The sequence below is a fragment of the Mastigoproctus giganteus genome, chromosome 14 (assembly GCF_048544385.1).
Source record: "Mastigoproctus giganteus isolate SK-2022 chromosome 14, ASM4854438v1, whole genome shotgun sequence".
NCBI classification, from domain to species: domain Eukaryota; kingdom Metazoa; phylum Arthropoda; class Arachnida; order Uropygi; family Thelyphonidae; genus Mastigoproctus; species Mastigoproctus giganteus.
The window spans coordinates 11,152,204-11,174,749 of NC_143588.1; the positions used below are offsets into that span (position 1 = coordinate 11,152,204).

Consider the following 22,546-nt stretch of genomic DNA (forward strand, 5'->3'; position numbering starts at 1 on the left):
GATTTCAGGTAGCATATGTTTAAAATTTCTTTCAATGGTAACGTTATTTTCTTTATTTAATTTAAAATCATCCTGTTGCATTAATAACTTATCCTTTAAGGATAAAACAATGCATTTAATAACTTGTCACAAGGTAATTTTTTTACTTTTGATTTTGATTTCTTCAAATTCTTTCCACTTCAACATGCTTTCAATTTTAGCTTCATAATTTCCTTCATAATTTTTCAAATTAGCAATAGTATTGATAGGTCGAATAATTAATTTATATGCTTTTACCACTGTGATTCTGTAAAGCTTCTGAAAGGTAAGAGAATTCCTGCAGAATGTCAATCATTAGTGCTAAAGGTTAAGAAATTTGAAATTTAAAAGTCAATTTAATAATCTGGAATATTTAACTTCTGATTTAAAATGTTTCCACAAAGCGAGATAATTCCTCCAACCCACAACTGCCGTCGGCAATATACAAGCTGCTCATCGTGGCCCACATACATGACCAATCTTTATAGTTTCCAAATCAAGTTCTTTAGCAATCATCCTTAATTTGTGCTAGTTTTTTGGAGATTGGCAATACAGTTTTTTTTTTAATTATTGCCTGTATGCCATTATATTTTATAACATTTTCTACACAGTGAAAGGCTCGACAAAGTTTCAAAATCTGCCAACATTTCATCTTCGTAAAGTTTATATAATATCTTAGTTGCAATTCCCCCCCATGTTGCTACTCTCACTAGTTCTTTGAATACAGTGCAAAAAGTCAGAATCACATGGATATTCAGCTACTGTAACCATGTAAACATATAGAAGAAATTTACTGGACGGCATGGATCACACACTTCTCCGAAAAACATATGCCCATTTGTCAGAGTAAAGGGAAACCACAACACAGGTTGACCAGAAGCTATAATCCATGTTGAGAATCTTCTTAATCCTCTGACTAGCTATGGAAAGCATATTGACTAGCGCGACTTCTGGGTATGTGACTACATAGGTTTTACGGACACCACTAACATTGTGAAACGGTAATCCTTTTCACCCTTAATTTGCACTTTCTAATTACCTAAATTGCCTAAAGGCCAAAGGTGGGAACAATGCATACAAAGTTCTCTCCTAATCCGTTCGTTACATGGAACTTTTCTTCGTTCAACAGAAACTATTTTAAATGTAATTACCAAGGGGAATCAAAAAAATTCGATATAAAGAAGTTCGTTAAAGAGAGGTCCGACTGAAATTAAATCAAAATGAAGCAATTTTAAAATACATAACTGATCTATTGCACGATTAAAATGCTGGGAATGGGGACCCGCTCGCCCCACCATAGTTTCGGTTCCGGATACTCAATAATTGCATTCAGGATTTCATTTGTAAAATAAATGATCATCTCAACAATGGGCTTACAAATTTTCAAAAAAAAAAAAAAAAAAACAATGGGCTCTCGCAAGCCCGCTATAGCTCACCACTGAGTATTCATTAACATTATTAAATATAAATAAAAGATAGGTAATTCATTTCTTTGTTTATTATCAAAAGTTTACATATTTTTGAGTCTGTATTTGGGCAAATAAATACAGCCAGGCTTTGCATAACACGATTAATGCGTTTTGAAAAATTATACCACTTTTCACTTTACCCGATGCAAATTTCCAGTTAACGCGATCTTTTTTTTTTTTTTATGCGATAGTTGAAAAAGATTTGAATCGCGCGTTAAGCTTACTGCGAGTCGTACGGTCAATAAACAAACGTTTGCCTGCTACCCGCCTCAGTGTGTTCCATCAACCATCGGAAGAAGACGTGTTACTTGTTTTTCTCCTGCTAATAAAGTCAATGCACACTTGCTTAAAAATTCAAATTTTTAAATGAGCCAGATGAAAATGTTACCGCGAAGGAGATAACGGTAAAAGAATTAGATGAAATCTTTCGTATCGCATAGAAACTCAAACAAAAGGTTTGAGGTTCTCTGCGATATTTATTTCGCCAGGGCCCAGAGAAGATTGTTGTCGGCTACAGGAAATTGATTGATGAAAAGAGAAAGTCAACACTTCAAATATTTCCGCAACAGTCATTTCTTAATTTTGTATTTTATGCCAAACTTTCTCGGTTCACGGCGCCCATAGTGTCTCAGTAATTTTTTCAAGGCGCACCTAGACCAAAAGAAATACCTAACAGCGTTCCGTTTAGTAGTTAGGTCCAAACAACTTAATAAGAAATGTTGAAACTGTGAACTACCTCGAGCTACTACTTGTAGTTCACGCGGTGTCGGACAGATGTCGAGTATCACTGTGTTTCCCTCGAAAATTTAATTTTCCACAGCGCACAGTTTGGGAACTGCTGTTTTATGCAATATACGTTTAATTCCATAATTATTTTCATTATCTTTTACATTATATACAGTTAAAAAGTTATTTAAAAGGTATTTTTTAAATTCTTTATGGACATTCCAGAAGGTCAAGGACCAATTATAATTTTTCCTATTGATTATTATATTCGATTAACGCATTTCCATTTTGAAATACCTAACAGCGTTCCGTTTAGTAGTTAGGTCCAAACAACTTAATAAGAAATGTTGAAACTGTGAACTACCTCGAGCTACTACTTGTAGTTCACGCGGTGTCGGACAGATGTCGAGTATCACTGTGTTTCCCTCGAAAATTTAATTTTCCACAGCGCACAGTTTGGGAACTGCTGTTTTATGCAATATACGTTTAATTCCATAATTATTTTCATTATCTTTTACATTATATACAGTTAAAAAGTTATTTAAAAGGTATTTTTTAAATTCTTTATGGACATTCCAGAAGGTCAAGGACCAATTATAATTTTTCCTATTGATTATTATATTCGATTAACGCATTTCCATTTTGCGAAATGCGCTCGCAGGAAAATTAATCGCGTTAATCAAGGCCAGCCTGTATTTATTTAATGAGTACGGTTATGCTGCTTTCCATCACGTAGTAATTTTAAATCAGGGGGGGAAAGATATCAACTTGATTCTCAAATCTGGCTCTGCATCCAATCTGTGCCAGTATTTGTTTTTTAAAAAAACCAATGGTGAGAATCCGGATTTGTAAGTTGTTACAAATGGCATAAGAAATTTCAATACTTTTTCTGATAAATGCTTATATTTTTCACGGCTACTTAGCCAAAAATTTATCAATGAGACCCGATTGAAGCAGTCTTTGCTGTGTCACACAACAGCTAAATAACAGAACTAATTTCTTGTTCATTTAGACAGAATTCTTCCACATGTTCCACATTAAAAGTAAATGGGTTTCGAATCCACATTTTACTGCTGTCAATTGGAGGAAAATATTCATTCAATTCCAAGAGGCATTCTTTAATTGCCGTAAAAATCTCAACCAGTACGTCACTTCAAACATACTCTTTTTGTAATTTAGTTAAACTAGGAAGAAAATTATAATTCCCCTTTTCAACTCAAAGTACCCACAGATGAATTTTCTTCATAGCTGCTTCTACTTTTTCCTAAACTTTAAAAATATTTATTAAATTTAAATTTAATAAATATTAAATTTAAATTTAAGGCATTTAAAAAACTAAAAATATCACATAAGTAGGATACCTTAATAAATTATAAAAGCATTAAATTTATTTTTAGTATAACTGGGTATTTGGTATTTTATTACATTTTCATTTTTTCAGGAAATTTTCTTAGTTTTTATGTAGGTATATTTCAAATAAGTTGTTCGCAGACACATATTTTCTTTTTGCAGACTGGTACCGGCTGCGGACCACACTTTGGGAAACCCTGATATAGACCAATAGCCCTACTCCCTGTACAAGAGAAAATATAAGAAAGACTAATATTTAGCAGATTAGCTCAATACTACACAGAAGCAGGTTTACATTCCAACAATCAGCAGGGCAACTCTATGCAGATGCCATGCACCACCTACAGACAACAGTTAAAAACTCAGAGGAAAAATATACGCTGCCAATCTCCATTGACTTTGCTGGGGCATTTGACTCACTCTGGTGGCCTAGTGTCCTTAGGACACTCTGCCAGGCAAATGCCTCACAAAACCTCTATAAGGTAATAAACAGCTACCTTATGGAAAGAAGTGTCTCAATACACACAGGGTTCCAGGAATTGACATGCCCTGTGAATAAAGGCTGCCCGCAGGGTTCAATCCTTGGCCCTTTCTTCGGGAACATTGTTCTGTACGAATTTCTGGCCTTGGATATGGGCCAGATGACAATTTTCCTTGTAAAAGGTAACACATGAGTGGCTGTAGAGCAAAGATCAAACGCCACCCTCTTGCAGCTGCAGGAGTGGGCACAAATGCACATGCTCAAAATATCGCCTGAAAAAAAAAAAAACCAAACAAATACTTCTAAAAGGCAATTTGGATATAAGAAGACTTACACAAATCAAACTTAACACAACTACTATAAAAATGGTAACAGAACTAAAATATCTTGGACTGGTCTTTGATTCAGAATTAACTTTTTATCCCCATTTGACCTACTTGGCAAAGTAAGTCAGAAGTTATGCAGGTATGATTGCCAGGATCAGTCAAGGAGACCAGGGGCTCAAAAGAAAGACCCTGGCAATCATCTACCATGCAATGTTCCTACCTGTTATCACCTATGGAGCCAGTTCACCCACTTGACCAAGTAAGAAACAGGAATAAATTAGAATCGATATAAAGGACAATAATACTCACTATTACCACAGCATGTCACACAGTAAGCACACCTGCGCTACAGTTGCTGGCCAGAGTTATAAGCCTCTCTTGGCTACTGGAAGTAGCCAAGAGAGGCTTATATTATAGACTTAAAAAAGGCATACCCACAGAATTTCTGGGGATCACCTTGATATAGCCAACCCCTTAAACGCTGAAAGGAAAAGAATAGCCACAAAGCTCTATGAGCTATGGCAAACAAAGTGGGAGCAGGAAATTAGAGGTCTGGCTACCAAAAGGTTTCTGCCATGGGTGGCAATGGTTAGCCCAAAGCTACCTAAGTGGTATGCCCTTACAACATTTATATTATTTTTTACAACATTTATATTGACAGGTCATGGCTCCCTAAAAGCAAACCTAACCTCCTTAGTGCTGACTGATGACCCAAACTGCACCTTTGGCTAGAATGAAGACTGGGTCCACATTCTATATGAATGTATAATTTATGACATCCCCAGAACACAGCTAATAGCACAGAATTGCCCCCCTTCCCAGGGGAGAAGAACATCTCTTCATCATCATAGATTAATTAATTATGTTCATCATAATTATAAAGCCTTTACAACCTTCACACAGCAAGTATTGGAAATGCGCAGAACTATCCAAAGAATGGCAATTCAGCCCCCCAGAAATTAAACAATAATCAATAGTAAAAATTTCCCACGTTTCCCACCATGCCCAGACGAAGACTTAAAAACTGTCAGGATAGCAGTATTCTGTGTCCTAACCTGGCAAAACCAGACTGACTGGATTCCCCTCCCCAGGACTACCCTGCCATGTGTAGTCCTGGGGAACCACACCAAATAAGTAATCATGTAGGGGAGATGTACAGGCAGCCAGGGAAGCAGATTAGCTGAAAAATATCAGTAAGCCAGTAGCAAGGGGATGCAATGTAGAATGAATGAGAATGAAAAACAGAATGAATAAGCTGAGCACTGAGTGAAATAGGAATTATGGTAAAAGGAAATAAATGTCAGTTTTTGGTGAATGAAAGAGTGACCGAGCATGAGGGAAAGAGAGAGTGACTGAGGGTTATGGTGAATGGGAATGATTGGAAGCCGAAAGAATACAAAATTAATAGTAACTTACATTACTTTATATGTATTAACAAACATTTACTAATGTCAATGCATTCTCCCCTGGCCTATAAAAAAAAAAAAAAAAAAAAAAAACTTGCGGCTAGGCCTGCACCACAATTGAAGAATAATAGTAAGTTGAGGTGTCCAGAGAGTGCAGTACAGAAAGAAAGAGTCAAACAAATGAAATGAAAAGCCAGAAGAATGAATGAGACTGCAAGTGTGCAAGAAAAAGAACACAAACCATAAATGTTACAGTTAAGTACAAACTAACACTAGTTTTAATCTTTTATATTCTTGCTTATTTAGCTTAACTATTGTGCATTAATATTTAAAATTACATTACACTATTGCATCACCTCTTGATGTGTGAGAAAAAGATGAATGAGTGAAAAAAAAAAAAATAATAATAATATATATATATATATATCCTGTATATATATACAGCAACTCCCTAACTTACATAAGGGTTGCGTTCTGTGGAAAACTATGTAAGTCGGGGAATTTCCCCCATGCTTGTGCAGCACTCGCAACTGTGCTCGCTGAATTGATTGAATCAAATAAGAAATTTTCAACGAACATGTAAACAGAATTATTTATTGTATTTATTCAATTTTTTATCTCATGCGCAGGAAAAATTACAAAAGCGTGCAATTTAAAAAAATTTCAAAATTATAAAATTACAAAAAAAAGAGAGGAGACAGGCATAACGTCAGTAAGTTTTACCTCTCGAGCATCACTGCCAGAATCAACGTCTTCAGCTGGTAAGTACGCCGCTGCAGAGGTTGAGGGCGGAGGTTGAGTTAAACAGGTGATCCCATTTCATGGATTGTTGTTTGGTTTGTGGGTCATAATGGAAGAGCCATGTTTCATCACATGTGACAACCCCTTTAAAGCATTAGGACCACGAGCACCAAACTTCTTCAGAAGATCTTCACGTATCTCTTTCCTTGCAACCATCATCTGATGATGGTCAAAACACTTCCCTCTGACATTTTTGCAGCATCCATCATTTGTCTGGTGGTCATGCAGCAATCATTTCAAATGAGCTGGTCAATGAGTTCTTCATTTTCACTGTTTATGACAGACGTTAATCTTCCAGCTCTTGGCTTATCCTTGAGGTCAATACCAACTTCCCAAAACTACTGGAACTACCTCTCGACGTTACTTCACTCGTTTGGTCCCCACAGACTGCCAGTTTTCAATGGATAGATTTGGCTGATCACCCAATTTGAACATGAACTCTATCACACATACCGTATTTCCCCATGTATAAGACGCACCTTAATTTTGGGGTCCGAAATTTGAAAAAAAATGTATTACATAAAGTTATTGAACTCAAGTTTTATTCATCATAAAATTCATACAACTCATCACTGTCAAAACTCCCATCCATTAGCTTGTCCTCATCTGTGTCTGATGACGAATCACTGTCTTCATATATTGCCTCGTCCTCAGTTCCATCTATGCCACACTTCTTAAATGACTTGACAACGATCTCAATCTTGATATTATCCCAGGATCTTTTCACCCAGGTACAAACTTCTCCTATAGTTGGTTTCTTCACTCTTCCTGCTGATGTCAAATTGTCCCCAAAAGGCTTCATCCATTGGTTCCATTCGTCTCTCATGGCAGCTTTGAAGGGTTTGTTAATGCTGACATCAAGTGGTTGGAGCTGGGATGTCAAGCCTCCAGGTATGACGGCAAGTTTTGTTTTTTGCTCTGCAACAATCTTCTTTGTATTTTTTTGTTATGTGTGCCCTAAACTGATCAAGCACCAATAGGGCAGGTTTGCGTAACAGCCAACCTGGTCTCCTGCTCCAAACTTTCTCAAGCCAGATCTTCATCCCATCATGATCCATCCAACCCTTGTCATGAACGTGGACAATCACTCCTAGAGGAATGTCTTCTTTTGGCATTGTTTTGCGTTTGAAAATCAGCATAGGAGGCAGCTTGATTCGGTCGGCACAAAAAGCTAGAACAACTATATAATGGCTCTTTTCATGTTCACTTGTCTTCACAGTTACAGTTTTCACCCCCCCCTCTTATCAACAGTTCTGTTACTTGGGACATCAAATTGAAGGGGGGACTTCATCCATATTTGCAATCTGTCCCAACTCAAAGTGATGTGTCTTCCGACATTGAATGACAAAACGATGAAATTCAAGTACCTCCTGCTCATAGCTTTCAGGCATCTTTTGGGCAAGTCTGGTGCATGTACGCATGCTTAGTCCATTCTGTTCCATGAACCTGAAGCACCAATTGTGTCCTCCTTTGAAATCAGTAACTTCTTTTTCATCAGCAATTCTTCTTGCCTCACGCTGAATCATCTTTGTGGACACAGGAATTACAATTGCCCTTTGCTCCTCAATTCACATCTTCAATTCCCTCTCTAAATCAGGCCATTTTTCTGACTTGCCTCTAATGGCCTTCTTCTTCCGTGGCGATTTCAGTAGGGTTTCTTCTTCCTGTAGCCAGTCTCGGATTGTTTTCTCAGTTGGAGGAGGACCAAACTTACGTTCAGCAGCACGATTTCAATTCACTTTTGCAAACTGGATCACTTTTAACTTGAATTCAGCACTGTACGAAAATCTTTTCTGAGCCATTTCTGGGCAGAACGTGGCAAAACGTAACCTAATATAGCAGTAACAAGTGCGAAACAATGAGCGCAAATACAACAACAAGTGCAAAATGAGTAAAAAAAAATCTACAACCTCTGTATAAGACGCACCCAGTTTTTAGACCCCAAATTTTTCGAAAAAAGGCGCGTCTTATACATTGGGAAATACGGTAATTGATGGAAACAGCCATCACAAAGTGATGGCTGTTTAACTGTGTTTACGAAGCCCGAAACAATGGGTAATTGATAGTACATCATAAATCCTCCCCCTTCCTTATGCGCCATGTGTGAGTAAAGCCTTATTCAGTGACCCACCTTATACATGAAATGAATTTCAGCTTTTTTACAAGCTATTCATAATACAGTCAGTCCTCGTATAGCACGATAGTTGTGTTCCTAGAAACCCTAGTGCAATGCAAAATCGTGCAATATAAACAACAGGCCCTATGTGAAAAATAGGGTTAGGTGCCAATATTTTATTAAGTAATAAAATATTGCTAATGCTTTTGCTTCTATCATAAGCAAACTTGTTTTTTGTTTGATTTTCTATACCAAACAGATGACAGCCGTTCCATCCCTTCCAACTCTTTGTGTCTTGATCTAATGGATTTTAATTACACTTTGAGTTGTTCCTGCTATGAAAGTTGTTTTTATTTTCTCTGCATTCTTTGTAATTCTCGGCGTTGCCTCAAATAGACCAGTAGCACGTGCAATATCACATGGTCTTTCATTTCGCTCAAAGCATTTCACAATTTCATATTTTTTCTCTATCGACAGAGGCGGACTGGCCATAAGCCTTACCGGGGAAGCCCCGGTGGGCCGGTGTGATTTTGGCCATAAACCATACTATGAGGCCACTATAAATTTTCGCAGATAAGAATTTTTGAACCAGTCCGCCTCTGTTTATAGATATTGCTTTTCTTTTTCTCTCTGAATCTGCAGTTTCTTCACCAGGATGCTTTCTTTTCACACCTTTTAAGTATTTTACTCATTTTTAGAGAAAAAAAGCACAATTACAAAACGAGGAGGCACGCTTGATACACATAAACAAAGCTGCGCGCGTGTAGCAACTGAATAAACAACACCGTAAAGGCAGAGATTAACACCTCACATTTTACTAAAGCACGTTTCTGGGGGTTACTACTATAAAACAATAAAAACAATTTCCAGTTGCATTTCTGCTAGTGGGCTATAAACTGGTAGTAAATTCGATCTAATTACATTTATGATTTTACCGATAGCTGGAATTGTGTTGGTTTTTACTTTATTATGGTGAAATGTGTTTCCCCTTCACTGATATAAAAAACAAATACATTTTCAGAATCTTCTCTTCATTCCTATCGTGTTGCATTCGGTTGGGGTGATTCTGCGTTCGACTGCCATTTCTTGTAAACAGAAAGGCAAATCGTGCATAAGCGAATTCGGTTTGTGTTATATAAGATATCGTTCCCCTATTTATAAATCATGTATGATCGAATTTGTGTAGTGTAAACACGTGTTATACGAGGACTGACTGTAGCACGAACCATAAATACAGCAATACTCCACATAGCACTGATAATTGGTACCAAAACTGTTCCGTGTTATGTGAAACCGTGCTGATTGAGGTATAATTATAATGGGTTTTAATTGAATGCGTACCAGAGAAACAGTCTATAAACAAATTATAATAAACCTATAAACAATTTGCACTTGATAGCCAATTAAAAGGATTTGAAATAAAAAATATTGCAAAAATTTTATTAATGAAAAGATAACATCATTAGAGATGAGAAAAAAGCTTTATTGTTTATTTAGGTATTTCAATAATAAAGTCTGGTGAAATCATCTCTTCTTTTTCTCTGAGTACAAGTCTTTGTAGCATCGAATCTCATTTTGTAAAATTGCCATATCTTGATTCTACGTTCAACATCGGATCTCCATTCATAATTGCCTTGCAGGCCATGTCAAACCCACCCCCCCCCCTGAAAAACTTTCTCCAATCCTTCTGTTAAATTTTTTGGTGCCACATCAGGGTTATCCACTTCAGAACTGTTTTCCTCTTCTTAACATGTGGTTTGCTTGTCAATTTCAAGGAGAGCTGCATCATCTAAGTCATTTGCATGTGAGTCAATGCAGTCACATACACTGACAGTGTCCAAAGTTTCGAATCCCAAGTCTTTCCCGATCTTCACAATGTCTTTGGTAATTGTCTCTGAATTTGCGATTCAAAACGAGTGAAATCATTTGTCAAATGGGACAAAACATGCTGCCAAATAGAACGCATATTGTTAGCAGCGATTTTTATAAAAGATGCAAATATATTTTAAATCTTATTTAAAGGAGTAAAAAAATAAATTGTGAAATGAAAAGTTTGAAAAGCTATCAACGTCGCCTCACCAGGATGGAATTAAGAATACTGAACACTGCTGCATGTTGCTATTGGCACATGTGCATGTGAGACAATAGAATTGGCACCACAGCATATATGTACGCATACCTCTAGGCTAGGGCAACACATACCTAGGCTACAACAATGCAGCATATGTATGCACCTAGGCTACGGCAGCGCAGCATATATGCACGTGCACCTAGGCTACGGCAGCGCAGCATATATGCACGTGCACCTAGGCTACGGCAGCGCAGCATATATGCACGTGCACCTAGACTACGGCAGCGCAGCATATATGTACGTGTACCTATGCTGTGTTGTTGTAGCATAGGTACACATACCTATGCTACAACAACACAGCATATATGTAGAGTATGTGTCTAAGCTATTGAATAAGTTTTAATATGTACCGTAAATTTTCGACTTAAACGTAATTGAAAACCGTGTTATAATGAAACCCGTGCTAAGTGAGGTATTGCTGTACAACTATTGTGGTTATGATGACCATCATGAGATGATCCAATATTCCTTACATTTTGAGAGACAGCTCTAAAACAGTATTCACAGTGCAGCAGGCTGATAGATAGATAGTCCACTTGAGTGAACTAACTGGTAATTCTCTAGGGGTAATTCTCCCAGCTAGTAACCAGAAGGAGTCAAAATAGTGTATATGTGGAGGGGAAACATTGTTGAGGCCACATTATGTCAAGGAACTGGATATATTCTTGCTGTGTTTATGAAACATGGCTCTTCCATTATGACCCACAAACCGAACAACAATCCATGAAATGGACACACTCAACATCAGCTATAAACAAAACACCCCACATCAGCTATAAACAAAACACCCAAACTTTCGAAATCACAAACAAAACTTAAGGCCACCTTTTTTCTGGGATAAAATCACATCATTTTTATTATTTATTGGAAAGTAGAACAACCATGAATAATTTCATTAATATATATTCCCCCACACTCCACTTGCTTTTATTCTATCTACCGAATGCATCATGAACAGTCAAACTAATAGAATAAATTTATCTATAAAAAGGTCTAAACCTCCCAAAAAATTTCTCATTCATTTCACAAATATACGTGATCTCAGTTCCAATATCAGTGACATCTGTTTCTACCTACAGTCTACCAAGTTCCACTTACTTTTTCCTGACAGTCTCAATTATCAGTTGACTTTAACTATTACAAAATACACAGGGGTATATGAATTAGCATTCCATGTGAGCATAATGTAATAGTTTGGATAATATCAAGTTTGTCACTAAGCTTTAATGTTGTTGTTCTTTTCTTCTCGGTATGAGGTTTATTAACTTTAGGAGCCATAGTGAGGAGTTTTTAATTTAAAATACACTTAATTCTGTTTTTACACGATAGATACGTTCCTGAAAAATATGTGTAAAAAAAATTCATGTAAAAAACAACATTGGATGTATGGAAGAAAAGAAGATTAGTTCTGGATCTAAAAAATCAGTAAAAATAATTTAAAAAAAAACACATAAAAATATTCGTTTTAAGGTTATTATTTTATTTCAACAAAATACACATGTAATAATATGTAATGAAAATGTATTAAAGTAAATTTGTATGCATATGAAATGAAAAAAATTCTTCATGAACAAAAAAAATCTGTTTTACCCATAACAAGATTTTATTCATTTTCACTTTCTGATAATAAACGCCGCATACGTTTGCATATGACTGGAATATCACTGCTATCACTAGAAATGTTGTGGACATCGTCTTCTTCCTCTATTAATGAAATTCTTTCTGTGATCTCTTGAGCAAAATCAGCACGAGTCTCCTCTGGTGCTGATGTTTCACCGGTTTTACAAACGAATTCAGTTATTAATCGTTGTGTTCATGTTTTGGTTAGGCCGTTATATAATTCTCTGTAAGAGGCTGTCAACAAATTCAGTTCACGTTGAAACTTCCCAGCGTGTTCCTCATTAGAGTTATGTTTGACAAAATTATTACCTAATTTTCTGGCCAGTTCCAGACCTTCTTTTATTAAATCTGCATTTAGAACCGGATCATTTTCTTCATTATCACTACATTCTGTGGGATAAGGAGTCCCAAGGACAACCTCTAATATTTCTTCTTCGCTTAGGGCTTTGTCGGTTAACAATTTATCAATATCTTCAAACAACAGAGCATTGAATCCTTCTCCACCAATTTTGTGTGCCATTGTAATGATGTTGGGAAATTCGGTCGTATTAGAGATGGATGGGATCTTTGCTTTTTACACATTGTGGCCAAACCGCTTTCCAACACGCATTTAAAGTTGCTGGTTTTAATTCAGTTAACGCTAATCCAACTTGATTGATACAATCCATAATTGAGAATTTCTTCCACACATCAATGACTGTTAGTGTTTCATCATTCAGTTTGTCCAAAACATGTTGGAACGTTCGTTTTACATAGTATGTTTTAATTGTCGCAATTATACCTTGGTCTAGCAGTTGTATCAAAGATGTAGTATTAGGTGGCAGAAATAAAATTTGTACGTTTGGGTGCTCCAAGACAGGATGGCTGGGTTCATTGTCAAGAATCAGAAGAACTTTAAATTCAAGACCTTTCAATTTCATATAACGTCTGACTTCTGGGACGAAACATTTGTTGAACCATTCTGTAAAGATAGCAGTGGTCACCCAGGCCTTCTTGTTTGCCATCCAGTGAACAGGCAGTTTATTGATATCTACACCTTTCATTGAACGTCGGTTTAGGGCTCGATTTACCAGCAGTGGTTACAACATACGATCTCCTGAAGCGTTGGAGGAAAATAATAAGGTCACACAATCATTAGCTACCTTAAAACCACCAGCAGTTTTCTGCGATTTGGCTACATATGTTCTGTTTGGCATTCGTTTCCAGAAGAAACCAGTTTCATCTGCATTCCACACTTGATCAGGAGTGTATCCTCCATCTTCAATAATTTTTGCAAGTTCCTGAGGGAATACTTTAGCAGCCGATTCATCTGCAGCAGTTTCACCTTTAATTTTTATATTATGAAGAGCATTCCTTTTAAGAAACCCTGTCATCCAACCTGTACTCGCAGAAAATCCATACTTTCTGTTTAACCGAGATGAAGTGCTTGGCTCCTTTTCTTTAATCTGTCTGTAAATTCTTAGTGCTCTTTGCTTGATGGCATTTCCATCTACTGGTACTCTTTTGTGACTGATCTTCTATCCATATTACCAGGGCCTTTTCCATTTTTCCTTGACAATATCTCTTGTATATGATGATGAATTAACACTTACTTTTGTTCCAGAACATACCGACTTCCTAATTGCAGCTTCATTTTTCTTAATAGTTCTTACGGTAGCTTAATGTACACCAAAATGCTTTCCTACAGACGTAGCCCCTTGTCCAGTTGCAAGACGATCTAAAATTTGAATTTTAAGTTCCAAAGAAATCGCTTTCCTTTTCATTTTGGTAATAGGCAAATTATTCAATATCATATAGGGGCTACAGAAAAATATCTCAGTTATAATTAATAAAAAAAGATATGAAAAATTTGTAAACTTACAATTTATTGACTATCGGCAAAATTAATAAATTTATATGTGCACAAATTTCTCTAAAGATTCTTTCACTTTGAAATAAAGCTTACTACTAAATGTCTTCCGAAGATACAATGCACGAATACCGTAGATGTGCACTAAATTCAATAAAAACTTTGATGATTCATAGATACCTAGACGTACACATTGGTAAACAAAATGCACAAAACGCATTTCAAAATGCACACACTAGCTGTTATCCAATCTATTGGTGCGTGTAATATAGAAATGATACTAATATGCCACAAATAAAAAAATTTTTTCTTAGAATTTAGGCAAAAAAAATTTCATAGAAATCGCGTTAAATGAAAATGACTCGCGTAAAAAGAGAATGAAATATTTATTTTGAATTAGTGTTAAATCAAATTCGTGTAAAAAAAGTTCGTGCAAAAACAGAATTAGGTGTAAATGTAAAACAGCAGTATAATCTATGATATCGGTACAGAATTCACTTTGAAAATGGCAAACTTAAACAAATACAGTACAGTAAACCCCCGCTATTCGCGGTATCTGTATTCGCGTATTTGCGGTCGCTGATTTAATATAAAATGAAACCTAAAAAAATGTGTATTTTAAATCGCCGTGAACATTTTCCACCATAAAAAACATGGGCATGGCTAAAATCATCTTTCCTGGTCAAAACAGCGCTCAGTGGGTGGGGGGAGAGAGGTGACAAAATCGCGAGCGTGGATGTTTCTCGCTAATCCTTGTTCAGTATGTGCTGTGCGCTTGTCATGGGTTTCGTCGTTTGCTTTTAATTTATATGCTTATAAATTGTATAAATTTATCAATTTATAAATTGACATGCTTACAAAAGTGATAAATCTACCGTTTTTGCAGTGTAAAACAGACTTTTTCGAGTGTGTTAATGTTTATTGTGGACAAGTTCTTTCTAACCCGTACAAAAATATGGCTACGAATAACAAGGGAAATGTGAAAATATCAAAGAAGGCGATGAAATTAGCGAATAAAATTGAGTTATTAGACAAAATTTCTAATGGTGAAAGTGTCTCCTCAGTGGCAAAACATAAAATCAATGAGTCAATGGTATACGATCAATCAAGAAATCGGAAGAAAAAATCCGCCGTAGTGTCCATGAAAACGTGCTAATTGCTTCAAAAATTTGCTCTGTAACTCGTGATGTTAAATTAGAAAAAATGGAAAAAGCTTTAAATCTGTGGATAGAAGACCGAACTCAAAATAAAATTCCCTTTTCATCATTCGTGAAAGGGCAAAACACCTTTATCAACACTTTAGCGAAACTGTTGATAGAACTGGTGGGATAAGTTTTTAAGCTATAGCAAAGGCGCTGGATTGAAAGATGTGTTTGAAATTTCTAATAAATATTACATTTAATATTAAATTGTTTCTTATTTTCATTTCGATGCTTTATGCTTGCATTTCACTACGTACTGTCTATGTACATAGTCATATTATGAAGGTACATATAATACATACATAGACAAAATTTTAGACTAGTTTTTCTTATATATTTCATACTTTGGAACGGAACCCCTTTATTACTATGGAAGCCATTACTCAGAATTCACGTTTTCGGTATTCACGGCATTTCTCAGGAACGTAACCACCGCGAATAGCAGGGGTTTACTGTAATCACGTGACTTGCCATTTTCTTTTTTTTTTTCGGCACCGCAAGACATTTGCACCGAATGTATATATCCTATCTCAATGTGCCATTATTTCAACAGTCTACTTTACTAAGTACTATAGGTTCTGTTACTTTTCATGTTTGAGGTTTTCATACAAAAAAACCACACACACACAATTTACTTTAACGGTCATAAGAAAACAAAAAATTCTCTATACAGTATTTCAATTTTTTCTATCTGACACTATATTGATAAACATGAGCAAGACAGTCTTCTTATTTTCAGATAAGTTATATAAGCTTCACTGCTCAAATATTTTAACTGATAGTAAATACATCAGAAGGATCCATACAGATGAAAATCCTGGTTCAATGACTTTGTCAGCCCTTCTGAAGTCTATTAAACTGAGGTCTGTAAAAAGCAGGGTTTTACTGTAATCAAACAATTAATGTTGCTAAATATTACACCACGTATTAATACAAACCTTTTCCTTCTTAAGCAGTTGGTCACCTTCTTCTTTTATCTTTAAAGACTTATTTTCTACTTCTGACAATTCTTTTTTCAAAGCTGTTAAATCTAAGTTTTTTCCTTCCCCGTCTTTAATCCTTCTCCTTACTTCCTTCAACCTTTCCTCATTCCTAAAGAAAGTAATCAAATGAATGAAACTAAAAAATCAGTGAATTACAAAATAGTGCCTAGCTATTAAAGAATAACAAAAAATAATTTTAAATCTCTTTTTAACCATTTAAAATTAATGTGGGGGTGTGACCATAAGGAAATGAGTAATTTTATTCTATAGCTTCTACAAGGTGATTCAGTATGTCACCTACAGGAACTGATATATTCTGATATTTCATCAAGCATTAACTGAAATTGTCTGCTACTTGCAAGTAAGAAAACAGAAACTACTATTTTTTTACTTGGTGTTGTAAAAGCAATGTTCATTTTCAGAACAACAATCAATATCAATTCCGCATGATGTTTACAAAGTCCACAAATGAGACAATTCAAATATTGGAGAATATGAGAATATGGTTTCATCTGGAACAAGAGCTTCTGACTGATTTAAAAAAGTTATTAAAGACAGAGAAGATGTCAATGATGAACAAGCCACAGGACTAATGAAAATCAGAAGATGAGATTTCGATCATTCCTATATATTGTCAACTTTAATCAAATTTGCTGAAGGAGTAAATGTAGCTAGGAAAAGAGTTGGTGCCATTTTAGTGATGCACTTAAATAGTGACATACATATTTATGAAGGACTGAATTATTATAAACAAGTTTTATAATAATTCAGTCCTTCATTAAGAATGAAAAGTAAAAAAATTCAAATAGGTTTTTGGAGGGAGGGACAGAGTTTGTGCTTATTCATCAGTCTTATCTACCAAATACAATTCCTGCAACTTCTCTTATGTACAAAAACTCAAAAGAAAATGATTTTTCTTTTGAAAGTTACAAAAGAATTACATAAATATTTTCACCAGTGGTAGAATCACTGGATGAAGTGCATAACCTCACAAGGGAACTACACTTGAGATTAAAACCCAATATACCAATAAAGGTACATTTATTATAAAATTAGCTGCACCTCAAATGAAATTCACCAAAAAAAAATAATGTTCAATAACCACATGAAATCAACAATGGGTGACATTCTGCTGGAACAAATAATTTGGCCAGTTTTACAGTAAAAACTGACCAAAATATTCTATGAAGTGGTGGAGTAGCACACTGAAGTATGCATTAGAGGTAAGCATTCCTTCAATAGAGATTATCTGGACCATGATTTTGATGTCATCTACATAGTGATATTTTCTTATTAATGTTAGAAATTTTATGCTACACAAACTGGATGAAGCAGAGCAAGTACAAAAAAAGTGATGGGCAGAAAAAGGGATTTATCAGGACACTTTTTGTCATGGACTAAAGAGACCCAAATGCAATCAATAGTCTTCTTCTATAGCACTTGCATTGCTCCCACTCAGAAATACTAGATTAGTTCCTCCTAACTGTCTTCTTGTAATCTTTTTGTATGTGGAATATTTCTAAAAATTTATTCCTCCACTTCTAAAAATTTATCCCCCAACTTCCCATTGAGAATCGATCTTTGGATTTTTCAAACTGAAACCATGGGTACAAACAGAATTTATTTATTTAGCTACTGTTATTGTGTCTGCTACTGTTACTGTTATTATTGCAACATCACTTTTTTGGAAGTTTCCTAGTCAGCTATGTTTGTTGCATTCTTCTATTCATGTTTGGAGCATTCAAAGTAGCATATAAGTTGACCTTTGAAGGACTAAAAAATCATCTGCAATTTTAAGGCCAACTCATAGCTCAAGTATAAGTTATCTTAAACCTGAATTAAAGGATTGCTAGAAAGCCATGCAATTAGAAATGCCTGAATTAATACTAATATATTTAGAGTGTACTGCATATATATTTTTACACAAATATATATTGTGTAAAAATATAAATCACCTCTTAAAACCTAAGAATTTGTTCACTTTTCATCAGATGAAACAGTTCACAGAATTTGTTGGGAGATATAAAGATTTTCGATACATTTTCAGCTTTATTTTTCAAGTTTTCAAAAAATAAAAATTTGAGATTGCCAGTTTCTTGTAATATAATTGAAGCATTGTTTACAGAGAAACCAATTTCTACACTACAGAATTAAATAGGCAAAAAAAAAACAACTCCTATATTTATAATCAGTCTTCCATGGCAATGTCATCACCTTGTTGATTACACAAACTTCTACATAATGAAGTGTTGTATATGCTAACAGCTTTCTTTACAGTTTACTATGAAGTGTAATAGAATATCAAAATGTAAACTTTTAAAACAAAGAGATATAATTGAAATAAAAACTATGCAGAAATTCTAATGCTGATTTTACTATACCCCCAACTCTATGAAATGCAAAAGACAACAACTGTTACAAATATATAAATAAATTTATAGGCTTCAATATACAGTAAATGGTCTAAAGAAAGGCAATACAAGCATTTTTGCCAGTATCACTAATACCTTAAGAGTTTAGGGGAACTGCTAGTTGTGTGTGGGGGGGGAGAACAAGGGTAAAAAGATACACATTTATCTGATGATGGGTCAAAGTAATGCTAGCACACACATCTAAAAATTCTTTTTGTTGCTGCAACAGCTGATATTAGTAGGGTGTAATCAAAGATAGCAACATTTCAAACACAGGAAGCCAATGGTAGGGAAATAAACTTTAATGTGTTTATTATTTCAGAGTAATAAAAAGTAATACAACACAAAAAAGATTGCATGGGACAGGTACAGAACAAAGTGTGTTAGTTGTCTGACGGCACCAGGGGTTCCCCCCATTTCCTTGTATTCTTTGTACATGTGACACAGAAATCTGTGGAGGCCAGAGATTTAAAAAAGTGTGTGGGGAGTGGTTTGTTGTGTAGTGTTATGTTCTGTTGTTTCTCTGACCTTTAGCTGTTGAGCCCCTATTGGGATCCACTGTTGCCCACACTTTGCCATGAGAAGGCAGGTCAGACACCCAGTAGATTATTTAAGTACTCTGGCTGGCCTGGCCACATAATTTCCGAGGACTTCAGTGGCAAGGCCTATATATATATAAAAAAAAAAAGGCTGAACACTAGAATTTGGAAAGGCCAAAAGAGATTTACAAGAAAACAGTAGAATTTAGATGTTGATTAGAATTTGGTGGCATTGTTAGGGGTACTCGGTTGGTCTAGTTAGAGTGGGGAAGGAGGGGAAACAGGTAGAAGGATTGGGACGATAGAGTAGGCATCCCCAAAGAGATCAGTGGAGACGAGCCCCACCAGGCAAAATATGGGGGATGCAGGGAGGGGGAGAAGACAGAAACCCATCTCCTCCCCTCCCCTGCCCAGGGTTGGGGTTTTAAAATTAACCAGGTTTGAGTACCCGGTTCAGATCGCCAAATTCCATGTTGAGTCGATTCCAGTAGGATGGTCAAATTGGACATCCTGCTCCGGGGGTAGGATATGTTAGCTGGCAGTGGAGGGTGGGGGAAAGAGACATTTACTTCATTCATAATCTGTATTCTATTTTTATACTTTTTTCCTTATATTTTTTATATTTTTTTTTTCTGTTAATATATACAGTATATATGTATATTATTATTATTTTATTTTTCCCTCACTCATTCATCTTTTTCGCACAGACCAGGGAGAGATGCAATGGTGTGTAATGTAAATTTAAATACTAATGCTTAATAATAAACTAAATAAGCAAGAATATAAAAGATTAACACTAGGGTTAGTGTGTACTTAACTGTAACATTTATGGTTTGTGTTCTTTTTCTCACACGCTTACTCTCTCATTCGTTCTTCTGGCTCTCATTTCATTTGTTAGACTCTTGCTTTCTGCACTGCATTCTCTGGGCACCTCAACTTACTGTTATTCTTCAGTTGTGATGCAGGCCTAGCCACAAGTTTTTTGCAGGCAAGGGGGAGAATGCAGTGATAGTATTTGTGTTGTTAGTATATAAAGTAAGGTAAGTTTTTATCAACTTTATATTCTTTCGGCTAATTACATTTGCTCTTCCACTCGTTCCCATTCACCATAACACTCGTTCACTCTCTCTTTCCCTCGTGCTGGGTCACTCATTCTTTCACCAAAACTGACTTTTATTCCCTTTTACCATTATTCTCAATTCACTCGGTGCCCAGCCTATTCATTCTGTCTTTCATTCTCATTCATTCTACATTGCATCCCCTTGCTACTAGCTTACTGATATTTTTCAGCTAATCTGCTTCCCTGCCTGCCTGTAACATCTCCCTCCCCTACATGGTTACTTATTTGGTGTGGGGGGGGCCCCAAATTCCTACAGGGTAGTCCTAGGGGGTACCCAGGTCAATCCGGTTTTGTCATGTCAGGGAGCAGAATACAGTAAACCCCCGCTATTCGCGGGGGTTTACTGTATGGGTTTACCATACAGTACGGGGGTTTACCAGACTGAGAAACGTCGCGAATACCGAAAACGCGAATACTGAGTTATGGCTCCCATAGTAATAAAGGGGTTCCGTTCCAAAGTATAAGAAATATATAATCCAATATATAAGAAAAACTAGTCTAAAATTTTGTCTATGTATGTATAATATGTACCTTCATAATATGACTATGTACATAGTTAAATGCAAGCATATGGCATCGAAATGAAAATAAGAAACAATTTAATATTAAATGTAATATTTATTAGAAATTTCAAACAAATCTTTCAAACTAGCGCCTTTGCTAGCAAAAAAACTTATCCCGCCGGTGCCATCACCAGTTTCGCTAAAGTGTTGATAAAAGAGTTTTGACTTTTTACGAATGATGAGTGAACTTAACGGAATTTTATTTTGAGTTCTGTCTTCTTTCCACAGATTTAAAGCTTTTTCCATCTTTTCTAATTTAACATCACGAGTTACAGAGCAAATTTTTGAAGCAATTAGCGACTTTTCACGGACACTACGGCGGATTTTTTCTTCCGATTTTTTGATTGATCATACCGTTGACTCATTGATTTTATAATGTTTTGCCACTGAGGAGACACTTTCACCATTAGAAATTTAATCTAATAACTCAATTTTATTCGCTAATGTCATCACCTTCTTTGATATTTTCACATTTCTCTTGTTATTCGTAGCCATATTTTTGTAGGGATTAGAAAGAACTTGTCCACAATAAAGTCACTTTCTTCCGTTAACACACAAAAGTCTGTTTTGCGCCGCAAAACGGAGATTTATCATTTTTGTAAGCACATCAATTTATTCAATTTATAAGCATATAAATTAAGAGCAAACGACGAAACCTTCCATGACAAGCGCATAACACATACTGAACAAGGATTAGCGAGAAACATCCACGCTCGCGATTTTGTCACCCTTCTCCCCCCCCCCACCCACTGAGCTCTGTTTTGACCGGGAAAGATAATTTTAGCCACACCCATGTTTTTTTATGGCGGAAAATATTCACGGCGCTTTAAAATTCACATTTTTTTAGGTTTCATTTTATATTAAATCGGCGATCGCGAATACAGATACCGCGAATAGCGGGGGTTTACTGTACTGCTATCCTGACAGTTTTTAAGCCTTCGTCTGGGCATGGTGGGAATCGTGGGCAGTTTTTACTATTGATTATTGTTTAATTTCTGGGGGCTGAATTGCCCTTCTTTGGATAATTCTGCGCATTTCAAATGCTTTCTGTGTGACAGTTGTAAAGGCATTATAGTTTTCCTCTTCTATGATGATGTTTGTTATTTGGTTTTTAGGAGCATTAGCAACTAAGGCCATATTGCTCCGGGAATATGCCGTGGTCATTCCCTGACCTTTCCGCATCCTCCGTATTTGGTGGTGACAGGCTTCTATGATGAACAGATGTTCTTCTCCCCTGGGAAGTGGGCCAATCTGTGCTAACAGCTTTGTTCTGGGGATGTCATAAATTATACATTCATATAGATTGTATGACCAGTCTTCACTCTCGCCAAAAGTGCAGTTTGGGTCATCAGTCAGCCCTAAGGAGGTTAATTTCACCTTTAGGGAGCCATGACCTATCAGTATAAATGTTGTAAAAAGTCCAGGGGCATACCAC

The 22,546-nt window shown here is 35.9% G+C and overlaps 1 protein-coding gene across 1 annotated transcript in view; it reads right to left on the reverse strand.

Moving 5' to 3' along the window:
- Cdc37 (cell division cycle protein 37) overlaps nucleotides 1–22,546 on the reverse strand; it is a 301,191-nt gene that overhangs the window by 238,109 nt on the left and 40,536 nt on the right. The window contains exon 3 of the mRNA XM_090389100.1: nucleotides 16,434–16,587. Coding sequence (XP_090245226.1) covers nucleotides 16,434–16,587 — 154 coding nt within the window. The remainder of the gene's footprint in view (nucleotides 1–16,433; nucleotides 16,588–22,546) is intronic.